General features: G+C 43.2%; 1 protein-coding gene across 2 annotated transcripts; it reads left to right on the top strand.

Annotated features, from left to right (window-relative positions):
* The first annotated feature begins 352 nt into the window (after positions 1-352).
* Positions 353-11,226, top strand: si:dkey-178e17.3 (somatomedin-B and thrombospondin type-1 domain-containing protein). Of its 2 annotated transcripts, none has more exons than XM_061279261.1 (5): positions 353-828; positions 6,128-6,310; positions 6,577-6,667; positions 7,978-8,136; positions 8,888-11,226. In XM_061279261.1, the coding sequence occupies exons 1-5, from the start codon at positions 573-575 to the stop codon at positions 8,991-8,993; spliced, it is 795 nt and encodes a 264-aa protein (XP_061135245.1). In that variant the 5' UTR covers positions 353-572; the 3' UTR covers positions 8,994-11,226. The 2 variants fall into 2 exon arrangements, with proteins under 2 accessions (XP_061135245.1, XP_061135244.1); XM_061279260.1 differs by having other exon boundaries at positions 6,125-6,310.
* The last annotated feature ends 2,273 nt before the right edge of the window (positions 11,227-13,499 follow it).

Below are 13,499 nucleotides of genomic sequence, written 5' to 3'. Positions count from 1 at the left end.
CGGCCTTTGGGAAGAGACTCTTCCATTGCTATACATGTAGATGCATTAATATTCAGCAGTCGATATTTCTTCTATTGGCATTTTTTGTAGTGTTGGCCCGCCTGAATTCGTTCACTTTATTTGAATGAGTCAGCAAAAAAAAAAAAAAGGCTGAATGAACACACATTGATTTTAAAAAGTATTTCCTAAGCATCACTGCACTGAGAATACGTATATAGAAATTTAAATGACATTTTGCTTTGTACAACTGATATTAGTAAAAACCCCTGGAGGGAGGGGGAGAGAGAGAGAGAGAGAGAGGTACAGTAAAAGTTTGGGAAAGGCAACAATAGCTGCAAAGGGGCGTGTCCCAGGGGCGCATAGAGGAGAGCTGGTGCGCGCTCTTGGTCCACTTTTACGCATCACTAACTTCTCATTGTCACCCATCCCGGAGCAGCGCAATGCTGTGCGGCGCTTTCCCGTAACAAGACCCACGAGGAAAGCCATTTAAAACCAGTTTCCACCCCCGCCACCAAGTCAGATTGAAGAAGAAAATCGTATCATCTTGTGCAGCCGCGTGGAGCACCTTGGTCATGGGTGCGCACCGACGGAGTTCCGCGCGTTTCGGATCTGTCCTGTCACTGTGCGGATGTTTGGCCTTGCTGTGCGGGGTGGCGGTGCCTCGAGTGGAGGCCGGCTGCAGGGAACGGGACAGCCCCAACTGTTGCACCGGGCGGAACAACGACTGCTTCGAGTACACGCGGAGGAAGACGGTGTGCTACTGCGACACGTACTGTCAGAAGACCGGAGACTGCTGCGACGACTACCAGAGTGTGTGCCTAATATCTGGTGAGTCCCCCAAAAACTTTTACTACTACTGCAGCCTAGTAGTCAGCCAGGGGAAAAGTTCAATTCGGTGTTAAAAGGCCTAAAAATTTCATTGAAAAATTATTTTTGAAATTGAAATTCAATTCAGATATACAGTGTGCATCTAGATATATCTTTAAATCTTCCGTTTTTTTTTTTTTTTAAATAAGATCCTTCTCTATAATTTTCTAATACTACATAATATACTAATACTTTCTAAACTACAGTACTGCACTTTGTAAAAGCCGAGTAAAAACAATATAAAATATGATAGTCTAATACGTGAGTATTAAGTATATGTTAATAATAAAAACTATGATAAATAAAGTGTGAACAACTAATTGTGCTGCTCATTGTGCTGCATTATTAGACCGTAAGGGTTCCCAATCTGGCCACGAGGAGGCAGTATAATACAGCCATGCAATTACAAACGAAGAAGACAAAAAAAAAATCTTTTTTTTTTTTACTATTATTAGTGCAAGTAACTCAGCAAGATACTGTAATATTAATCATGGAAAACAAAGACTATACGCCGGTAAGTATTATAATACAATCATAGTTTTTATTCAAATATCCGTCGCTTAAAGGTTTCTAAAATCGCCAATATCGACGCTAACATGCATGCATTGGCATTTTAAAATAGGCGTTTTATCAAACTTCTTTCTCATTAACGATGTCACAATCACAATGTAAAAAAAAGAAAACCACTTTTGGAGAAGAATAAGACCTGGTGTAAAACTAATCCATAACATTCGCCTTTTCTATGGATGTACCAATGCCACTCGCCTTTGAGCGAAATCGAAGAAATGTGTCACATTGCAAGTAAAGTCTTTTTTATTTTATTTAAAAAGTCACAATATTCACTTGTTAAAATGTTCTGTGGCCATAGTCTGCTTTTGTAGTTGAAGAAAATAAATCAATCAAACCTTTTCGTGATATTGTAATTTTAAGACAAAATGCCGTATTTCTTTTTCCAAAAAATATCACATTACAAGATATTCACTCATTGTTTCCTTTCAGTGGGACATTAAAATTCCCTTGTAGTACTAGTTCTAGAATATCTGCACAATGTCAGAGTCAGCTTTATTGTCAATTCCTTCATGCCAAGACACACAAAGAAATCGAAATTACGTTTCCCCTATCCCACGGTGACGAGACACAGTACACGATAAACATAATGTGGTGGGGCACTGCAAAATGCAGCGCACCATTGATGTCCGTGCGTGAAGGCATGCAATTTTAGTCGTGGAAAGTCCGAAAATGGCCCAAAAGCAAGTTTGGGGTCATGCTGCTGAAATCATGCTGCTGACTGATGCTATATAAGGACAAAGGAGTGCACGGGTGCCATGGAAACATCCAGCCAAAGATGGTTAGGATTACAGTAGGGAAGGGAAAAAGCAGTGAGCGAGGGCTGCTCTCGTCTCTGGTGGAGTGTGTGGAAAGCTCTCATTGTGTGGACATTGGAGGGATTGTGTGCCGCTGTATGTTGTGTCTTAAGTGCTCACTAACAAGCACCTGCAGGGCACAATGGTGGATTTCAAGAATCCCTCTAGTTAAGTAAGCACACACAACCTCTATGTATACACACTCAACCTTGGCTTGACCCATGCTGGATCAAATAAGCAACATTCTCATTAAATTTCCAAGGATGCCAATACATATCAAAGAAATAGAGCCATAATAATCATCTGTAAGGTAGCTGTGATAAAGCTGAACACCTAAACCATGGACAGAATATCTTTGGTTTCTCAAGGATTTGAGTTTGAGAAGATAGTCTGCTGTATCTTGACAGTAAAAAAACAAACAACACTTTGACTTCCTGTGTGTTACATGTCATGTCCTTGGCTCTGTTCCACACGAGACTCCACCTGGACTCATCAGATTCCGATGCTGCAGGTCTGGTCTTCATCAACATCTGTCTGGTGGAGCTAGAGAGTGGTGCGGAGGGGCACTGCCCCCCCTCCCCCAAATAGGATTGGATTACTCCCAAGTGCCAGCCCAGATATTCCATATAAAACCCATCATGAATCAGTATTTTTAATACATTAAGGGGTTTGTAAAATAAATAACACCCTTGGCCCCCTCGAGAAAAAAAATCCCAGCTCTGCCAGTGGCGGCGTTGTTTTTTCAGTTGGATGGCATCACGGCCACCTTGTTTGACACCGTTACTCGTAAACGCTTTGGCAGTAGGACATTCCGATGCTTGTGTGTTCATGTGGTGGGAAAACGTTTTAATTTGTGATATGTGAGCGTGACGCTCGCAACGAGCCGGTTCGTTTCCATGGCTAGCGAGCCGCTAGCGCTGGTAGCTAGCATTACCCTTTGTCCAAATGAATAACTGTAGATGTGACAAAGTTGATAAATCAGTGTGCACGTAGACCAGGAACCTGATTTGATTTTTGTGTCAGAATCAATTGTTACTAAACCTCGGTCCAGTGATCCAAGACAAAATGGCGGTGCCTGGTAGTTGACTTCATCTGGCACGTCTGCTTCTCTTCTCCCCTGTGGGGAAATGTACGAATGTTGTCACGTCCCGACCCGGACGTTGACTCCTCGCTCTTCCTGCCTTCCATCCCACACGTCTTTGGATGTTTTTACCTCGAAGGCTTGAAACGGGCCAGCTGGACCAACAGCTATACGCTCCAAGTGCGCTCCACGCATGTTTCTGCTTGTAAAATCACTTTTTTTGTTTTCATTTCTTCAGACGCCTTGCTTGTTTTCAAGAAGCCACTATTGCGTCACATTTCTCAACTTTTTAAACATCCTTTGGTCGAGCAGTGGGTACTTAGTAGTAGTTGGAGGCTCCCATAACCAAGGCGAGATTGATTCGAACCTTCACGATGGTTCTCGAACACACCTCGCATAGGTTTGATGAGTCTTGTTGTTTTGTCAGTCAGGAAACATTTACGTATGTGCTAACCTGTCATTATTACCGTAGTTGGCCCCCGCGTCTCTGGCTGGGAGGGTATCTCGGGATTTTTTCTTTTTTTTTTTTAGGGGCTCTGTTGTCCTCCTGAGAACAGCTGGACATCTGGGTCCCATCAGAGAAGGGGGTGTTCAAAAAAGGGACAGATGGAGGGAAAGAAGAAGGTGATTAAGGGACAAGGAGATAAAGCAAATTGTCCAAGCAGCTCCGATAAGGCCTTTGTCACGGCATCCTAAAATGGAAGCAGAGCGAGCCGAAACGGGGCACAATTATCGCAAAGTGCGACTGCCGATGTTTGCGCCAAAATTGCCATTTCGCAATGTTTGTGTGAACCTCTGCCAGGGACCCTCTGTTATTATTTCTCTCCGTGCGGACCAAAAACACTCTTGCCTTGTCACGTTTGTTTGAGTTTTTGAGGTTTTTCTTTTTTTTTAAAATTATTATTATTTCTGGAAGGACCCTAATGGCAAACAATAGTGTTATAATGTAAAAAATGTACCTATTTGTTTTAGAGCGTGCTGCCAAAATGTTTCAAATGAAGGCTAATTATTTTGGGAGGGTGTAGGGGGGTGCTTGACACACAGACAAAAACCACTTGTTTTCTCCACGCGGGGTGAGAGGTCAGAGGTGGTGGCCGCGAGCCGAGCGGCGGGTCAGATTGTTAGCAGGGTTTATCACGTGGGTGGCGACTCTTGTCGCACTGCTCGTACCAGAAACAGAGCGCAGGACCACCGCGGCTAGGCAATTACCTCCTGACCTCCGGTGGGCCTGGCTCACAAGGCGCCATGCTGGTGCAGGGGGGGTTGGTGGGCTCACCACCTACCCCCTTCCTGGAGTGCGGGAACTCGCCGACCCTATCCATTTCATCGTCCGCCCTTTTCACCAAAGACCCTAATTGGCCGTGTGGCCCTCAGTGAAGAGAAACAAAGTGTGTGTGTGTGTTGGATCAGAAGAAGAATGAGGAGCAAGTTGGCTCCAGATGAATCCAAATGGAGGTACAAGTGTGTTTTCCAGTGATGACTGCAATTGGAATGAGCCCGAGCGCTCTGACAAATGAGTGTGCTGTGATCTGGGAAAGGCACCCGGACGGACGGACGGACGGACGGACGGGTGTCAGGTGGGCAGCACTAATGTGCAGGAATGCGGAGATTCCACAGTGGCTTTGTGGACTGGCTGTGTCACCGAGACAGCCGCCCCCCCGACAGCACCATGGGAATGAACAGAGCGTGGCGGCACCTTGAAAGCGCTCTCTCACACACGCACACACACACACACACACACACACACACACACACACACACACACACACACACACACACACACACACACACACAATGAAGATGGAGTAGTTTATTTGTTTATTATTTATTCATCACTCATTTTATTTATTTATTATTTAGTGTCTGTGCCTTCTTGTTTTTATATTGTGTCGTTTACTTGTATGTCTATCGTGTAATATGTCTCGTCACCGTGGGATAGAGAAAACGTAATTTCGGTTTCTTTGTGTCTCTTGACATGTGAAGGAATTGACAATAAAGCTGACTTTGACTTTGAGTGGTCACGTGGGGAGTCCCTCCATAGTTTGGGGTTCTTCATCTTCTTCTTCCCCCGGATGCACCTGCTCTCCTCATTGTCCGTTTGCTGCTCAGAGAAATTTATCACAGTGATTTTACCTTAATGCACTTTTATTTAATTGGCATCACATTGTATTAAATAATATCAGGTTATTAAGATAATTAAGATGAATTATTAAGATTGACTTTAATAATTTGATTAAATGACAGATGGATCATTGGTGATGGATCATTTTCAACTCTGATTGGACCAATCGGATCTAAAATAGGTCATTGAAACTATTGCCTGAATGCAATTTGGTTGTACAAACAATCCAGCAAGTTTGAAGAAAAAAAAAAAAACACTTTCAAAGCAACCAGGAGCACAAAAATCAATCATTGTGAACCTCCTCTCACCTTCTTTGTTTGTGTTTATGACATGTGTACTTCCTGGAATGTTAGAGGTCGGATGCCGCTGATTTCCCGCTGGAGCTGCTTAACTTTGATCAATACCACTTCCTCTTCGGATTGATGTAATTGGTTAATTGGGCCTGATTGCTGCTGCTGTCGCTTCCGTGTGCACACGCGTGTGTGTGCTCAAGTGTGGCACTGAGTGAAACCAGAGAGAAACAAAGTACAGCGGCGGGCCCCACGCCATTTGTCCACCTTTCTCTCACCGTCAAGACCATCAGGGTCTTATTTACAACATTCAGCACCACACACACACGCTTAGAAGTTTCATTCCAAGCTCTCGAGTGTGTCCATTTTTACTGATCTCTGTTTCCATGCCATTCCCTAGCAGCCATCGACTGCACGGTGGGCTCCTGGGGTCCCTGGTCACCGTGTACGTCTCCGTGCGGGGTGGGAAGCACGGAAAGGAGTCGCCAAGTGTCTGTCCCGCCTCGAAACGGGGGGACGCCTTGCCCGGACCTCAAACAGCGCCGCGGCTGCTTCGGAAACAACCAAATATGCAGTTCGGCAAAAGGTGAGCCAGTTAAGTATTAATGCTCTGCTCTGCTTTGGACCAGGTTCAGACCTGTTACACATTTACCGTATCGGCCGCGCATGAAGCAATGTGTGCAGCTGAGTTGAATCATTTTCCTCGGGAATGTGCAGAACCTCTCGATAAACGTTGACAACACAGGCGGCTGAATTATTCCCAAAGTCCAAATGATGGTTGTTCAAGTCATCAAATAATAGTACTTGTTTGTTTCTTCTTTGCATTTCCGCCATCTCCTTCACCACCTGCAGACGTGGCGAAGATCCTTCCGGATTCCTTCAAGAGGAACTTTAAGGATCCTTGGAGGAGGCCTCACATGCTAGTGAAGGAGGAGAAGGCCAGGTAAGCCATCTTCTGTCTGAATTGCGTATAAAAATTGTATGTCTCCTTTTCGCACTGCACTCGGTGCGGAAGTGGTTGCTTTGGTCTAGCAGATGCTTTTCCTCTTTGGGGCCTTGAGCTTGCTTTGACTGTAAAATGAACAGTGTCCATGTGCATCGTGAGCTGACCTTAGCTGATAAAGCCGGTGTAATCCAGGTTTGAAAAAAAAAAAAAAAAAGAAAGTACAGCCGTCCTTCTTGGATGTGGTCTTTGCTGTGATTGCAGATGTTCTCAGAAAGCAGGATGTAAAGTCATGGCCGTTCTCCAAGAAGCTGATTAAAAGTGACATTGGACTCGCGTGTTTTCCCCCCGCTATCAGGGCCTTGGACGCACATTAGTCAAGAAAATGAGACATTCATGGATGAGGAAAGGGATTAAAAGCCTCCTCCGGTGCATTAAAAGGTCCCTGATGTTGTCAGGAACCTGACATAGATAATAAGATGGAACGGCAGTGACGCAATCTGATTTACGGAAGATGTCCCAATTGTTGGAGTTGGAAAAAAAGAGAGAGCTTGTTTTCAAGAAACCCATCAGGATTAAAGCCAAGTGGATTTTTCTTTTTTTTTTTTTTTTTTTTTTTAAAATCAAGTTGTGTGCGCAAAATTCAATTGCATAGTTCATGTGTATCAAATATTCCAAAAATGATATTTGCCTGACTAAATTGAGATTTACAAGGATAATAGAATAAATATTGCACGAATGAAACTGAGACTGATGTCCAAATATTACCAGAAAAAAAATTTCATGATCTAATTTTAGTAATAGTGGCTGTTAGCGACGCGCATTATTAGCGTAACTTTAAAAATACATGGTTTGTTATTTAAAGGTGTTTTGAAATTCTCCTCTTCTCTTTATTCCTTCATCAATTTAAAAGCAACATAACGAGAAATTCTTAGCCAGAAAAGCAGCTATGTGTTCCAGCTATCCCGCTAAAGATGATGCAGTTCACGAAAAATAAGACTTGACTATTCATCTTTTTAGTCCTTGTCAAAATAGATCGTCACTTCAACAAAGGAGAAAAAAAAAAAGAAACGGAAATGGAAAAAAGCTCAATCGGGACCATGTTTTGCGACAGATGACTGAATGAGAGACAAAACAAATCGACGGGGGAGTACAAAGCGTCTGCCGGAGAACACGTTATTATTGTCTGCCGAGCGTTGTTGATATTAGGATATGCTGCAGGTGACATGACACCGCGTGTGTGGAAAAAAACGCCACCTTTACCTGCTTGATTCATTCAATCATTTTTTTTTTTTTTTTTTTTTTTGCAGCTATTGTGTGTATTTGAGGGTGAAACAAGCGAGTGCGGCTTGCAAACTGAAACTGTGGAGTGCCCAGCTGGTGAGAGAGAGGCTGGTTTGCGCAGAGTGCCAGAGTGACGCCATGTCCAAGTCAGAGCGATGTGGAGGAGACGGCCTGGAGGGCACCAGGTGAACCAAACTCTTGATACGTTTTCAAGATAGGCGTGTAATATTGTCATTGGGAATAAAAAAAAAATGACCGAAAAGGTTTGTAATCCCCTATAGGTACCATGAGATGTCGTCAAAGTACAACCCCCCCCCCCCCCTTTAGACTACTGTATTTTCCGCCCTATAAGGCGCACCTAAAAACCTAAATTTTTCTCAAAAACCAACAGTGCGCCTTATAGGCCGGTGCGCCTTATATATGGACCAAATTCCTAAATTTAAACTGGCCCAAAGCGTTGTGTCATGAAATCAATCATAAGTGGCCCGCTGAAGACTATGAATCATGACTCAAAAAGACTATGGATCATTATTTTATGATTATAAAGTAATTTGTTTCCGTCTGAAGTTGAAATAAAAAAGATAAAATGGAGAATGATTTGATTTGGATTAAAAATCTGACATGATGCATTAATGGTGCGCCTTATAGTCCGGTGCGCCTTATATAAGGATAAAGATTTAAAATGGGCCATTCATTGAAGGTGCGCCTTATAGGCCGGTGCGCCTTATAGGCCGGAAAATACGGTAACTGATTTCTTTACACTCTAGGTCATTGCTGTGTGTTTGGAAAGTATAAAAGTGTATATGGAGTTAGTTTTCGTCTTCAAAACACCTTGCATAACAGATTATTTATTTTGGTAACGATACAATCAATTTGCCACCATTTTCAAATGAGTCCAAAGTTTTGAGATGCGTCTCTTTTTTTTTTTTTGTCCAGAACCTTCTGGTCCGCAGCTTCCGCCGTAGGCTGCCACGGGTCATGGGTGCGAGAGTCGTCGTCCCAAGTCTGCCGATGCCCCCCTTACTCTGTCCTCTTTGTGTGAGCGCCACACGTCCACGTGGAAGGAGCGACCACATTGTCCTCGACAGCTCCTGCAAAAAGTCCCGGATGGGTTTACTCAAGGAGATCAGCAGCATCCTGCCACTTTTTTTTTTTAATTTTTTTTATTTTAAATCATCCACCTCATATTCTGTACTGTATGGCTTACTCCACACGCAGCTAACCTTGCAAATAACATTCAAAATTGTACCGCCACCTATTTTTTCTTCTCCAAAGCACAGCAACCACTGTATATTTTCACCTCCCTGCTATCTACCTCCATAAATGCAAGTGCGTTTTAATAATGCGTCATGTATAAATATGCAGAAATATATGATTTAGCTTTATACATTTTCTACTCTCGATCGCCATGTGTTGTTTTTTTTGTTTTTTTTTTGTATCGACGTGATTTTACACCAAACGGCAGCGACTGCGCTAACATTAAGACCCCATTGGCTGCTTCTGTGCCCAACGTTACAGTGGAACCTCTAAAACAAGTCAGAACCGGCAAAGGGAGAGCGATCGGAGAACAGCGTCTGATTTCTGGTCAACATAATGATGACAAAAAAAAAAAGAAGTGTGGAGTCAACTGTGTTTTCTTTTGACTCAGCTCCCAGGTGCACAATCGTCGCCATGTCTTCTCATTGGCCATCAAGGGTGAGTACACCTTTTATTGTTTAATTTGAACTTCTTTTGACAAAAACCGTAGCGATTATGCTTTGAATCTCGATATCAACACCGCTCAAAGCGCATAGAGGTTCCACTGTATTTCTATTCACCTAAAAGCAAAAAAAAAAAAAAAAAAAAAATCAGGAATGAGCAGCAATTTCTCAGGTGTTTCGATATTGTTTCCTGATCCTTTACACGACCTTTCCGGCGGCCGCGGCAGCCTCATTTACCCAAAATGTCATTTGTGAAGCTCCTACGCCGGCCGGGCCCAGCTGTCAGCGGCTCAATAAATGTTCGAAGAGTGGGTTAGTTAGTTTTACAAGAGTGCTAGTCGGATGATGCGGCTGAATAAATAATCACTCCGTCCCACTATTGACAGACAGCCTGGATTCCTCATGATGTACTGGCAGGTTTTGTTGCCGGGCAACCATGGCACTCACCGCTTTCCCTTTCGTTCCACCCCATTGCGTTTTCTTTTTTTAATTGATGACACTTAAAGGTCAGACACAGCACTTCTTCTCTATACTTGTGGGGTTTTGTGTTTGTGCGTGTGTGTGTGTTTTCTTTTCCTTGGAAGAAATAGCAGATTAACATAACATTCCTGACTTGAACAACACACGTCATTCAAGCGCAGGAATTCCAAATACCACACGTACGCACACACACACACATACTCGGGCACCTACACACATACCAGAAAGTTCCTTCAAGTGGAAAACTGTGATTTGTTGTTCTCTCGCTACATATTTGTGTATTTCTTTATTTATTATAAAACAATGACTTTGTTAGCGCAGCGCAGAAATCCTTTGTTCCCTGACCATTAGTGAAAATAAACAAATATAACTGTCATATATTTTGTTGTTGTTTTGGCATAGAAACACTTCTGCGAGTTATTTTTCCAGAGTGAATGAACGTTTTCGGTTTAAAGGGACCTTGTCTGCTTGTTTTTGCTCGGTCATCCACTTGAACTTCACCTCCTTCAGTAATCTTTACCTGACAACTACACAATTGGCCTCAGTCAGCACAACTCTTCTCTCTTTTTGCACCAGCACCCTCAGCCCCCCCCCCCCCCCCCTTTCCCCTGAGCCACTACTGCTAACCCGCCTTCCAAAGGGCAGGAAGGCCCATCTCTGGCTCGTTGCCTGATGGGCTCCGACAACAGTGTGTTCTGGGATTAGGCAGCGTGAAAGGGGGGCATTCCAGTACCAGTGGCCTTTGTGACACTGTTTGGTTTTGACAAGACAGCTGTTCAAAGGCCTCTTGACCCCCCGTGCACGGTGTGAAGGGAAAGCATTCAGGGGTGACTTCCGTTTATTGTTTTTGTTGGTGGTGGTTGTGCCATGACAGTAGTCACCACCTGTATTTGCATCACCTCTTTCTCGCCATCCTCTTCTACCCATCTGTCCATCTTTGTGCGTGTTTTTGTAATATTTTGATGAATACTGTATTGTAATATAACAATATACAACTAATTTTGCATGAGTGCAGTATTACTACAGCTGCCATATTTTGTATTGTGCTGACTTTAATTGTCATTGTCCGGATTAAACAGCCCAGTGGGAAGTCAATGTTCTGCCATGTGTTCATTTTGGGTTCCACTGTTGACCACTAGATGGCAACACGGACTGAAGCCTGACCAGGGCTCGAAGCTTATTTTTTGCCCAAGTTGCCCTCGGGCAAGTTGGAGAAAATTTTACTTGCCCGAAACAAAATTTTACTTGCCCGAATTTTTTTGGAGTGGATTTTTACTTGCCCGACACATTTTTGCAATAAAAAAGACAACACTATAAGTTTTGCCTTCATATGCCTTCGTATCCGCCAACCGGAAACAAGCTCTGCTGGTGCGCAGGCGCAGAAGAGCCAGGGACGGGTGAGAGAGCATGCATTTAATTACGAAGCGCTTTGCCGTTATCAATGTATTGCAGACTTACACGAGAAACTAACCGCTCCCTAGAAAACAAAATGTCGGACCAGAAGCGGCAGAAGTTGCGAGAAATTATGCACAAAATCGTCTTTTTACAGCTTGAAAACATGGTATTATGGCAGGGCAAGTTCGGGCAAGTGAGGAAAAAATTCTACTTGCCCGTCTGCCATCGCTACTTGCCCCGGGCAATCGGGCAATCGTTAGTTTCGAGCCCTGCTGACTTAATTTGACCAAAACTAACAAGAAGTACAATAGTTCCAAAATATTCAAATTTCCAAAAAAGAGACTATGAAAAATGACAAACGTGGTCCTCATGCTAGCCATTTTTATTTATTTTTTTGCACTGTGGAAGGAAAAGAAAGTGCTGTAAATGCTCTCAAACCACGTCCATGGTATCCTATTTAAATGGAGTATTTTAATATGGTGGATTTGACTTCTTGTAGGGGGTGTCTGAAAGGAAACAGCAGCAATTATTGCAAATGGTTTTAACTTGTGGTTGCCTTGTGAACAGCACAGCCGAGCCATCAATATTAACAATACCTGCTTGCATTAGCAGACATGTTGTTAGAGGGGCCCCTCAATTTAGCCGGTCCCCCGTCAGGTTCGCTATGTGTGTTTAGCAAAGGCTTGACCGTAATTAAACAGACCTACAAATGAAGGCCTGCAACCACTCGTTGCCAGCTGCTCCTGACACACAAGAATGATAATGAATAGACGCCGAGGTGACACCTTAGAGCTACGTAAAACATCAATCATGTACGTTTGTAGTGTTTTCTTATAGTTGGATCATTCTAAAAAATTAAAGATATTTTCTGCCTCCCCGATGTGATTCAAAGCTTTTTACGCAATTTATTGGCAACACAAACGCAAGTTGTGTGCAGGTGTCAGTCCAGGATAGGATCTGTCATAGAATACTCAACTATAGAACATTAGCGCCCTCTGCGGGACACATGTTGTACTGCACCCACCCTTACTTATGTCTTTTGAAACTAAGGGCCCATCTGCTGTTACTTACTACCTAATTCACCTGGAACCCGTCAAATAAATCAAAGCACGGATTAAATTGTCTTTACAAAATATGTCTCATTAGACTTGTTGATGATCTTGGGCGTCTAAATATTCATGTTAATGACTTTATTGAACTTGTCCAACTTCCATTTCACTTCCTAAGAGGCCCCTATCTCTCTCTCTCTCTCTCTCTCTCTCTCTCTCTCTCTCTCTCTCTCTCTCTCTCTCTCTCTCTCTCTCTCTCTCTCTCTCTCTCTCTGTCTCTGTCTGTCTGTCTCTCTCTTCTCTTTCTCTTTCTCTTTCTCTTTCTCTTTCTCTTTCTCTTTCTCTTTCTCTCTCTCTTTCTCTTTCTCTTTCTCTTTCTCTTTCTCTTTCTCTTTCTCTTTCTCTTTCTCTTTCTCTTTCTCTCTCTTTCTCTCTCTTTCTCTCTTTCTCTCTCTTTCTCTCTCTTTCTCTCTCTTTCTCTCTCTTTCTCTCTTTCTCTCTTTCTCTCTTTCTCTCTTTCTCTCTCTTTCTCTTTCTCTCTTTCTCTCTTTCTCTCTTCTCTCTCTTTCTCTCTTTCTCTCTTTCTCTCTCTTTCTCTCTTTCTTCTCTCTTTCTCTTTTTCTCTCTTTTTCTTTCTCTCTCTCTCTTCTCTCTCTCTCTCTTTCTCTCTCTCTCTTTCTCTCTCTCTCTTTCTCTCTCTCTCTTTCTCTCTCTCTCTTTCTCTCTCTCTCTTTCTCTCTCTCTCTCTCTCTCTCTCTCTCTCTCTCCCTCACCGCCCTAAAATACACTATTAGAAGCTGTTTCTTCTTTTCCCAAGAGACAATCAAGGCGTGTAAAATACTGCAGAGGTGTACAGAATGTAACACGTCCGTGCCAAGAGCAGCGCGCGCTTGGGGCTCTGTAAATGTAGAAGACACTGATTCA

This window comes from Syngnathus typhle, linkage group LG5 (assembly GCF_033458585.1).
Source record: "Syngnathus typhle isolate RoL2023-S1 ecotype Sweden linkage group LG5, RoL_Styp_1.0, whole genome shotgun sequence".
Taxonomy (NCBI): Eukaryota; Metazoa; Chordata; class Actinopteri; order Syngnathiformes; family Syngnathidae; genus Syngnathus; species Syngnathus typhle.
This window is presented reverse-complemented; position numbering and strand designations above follow the sequence as displayed.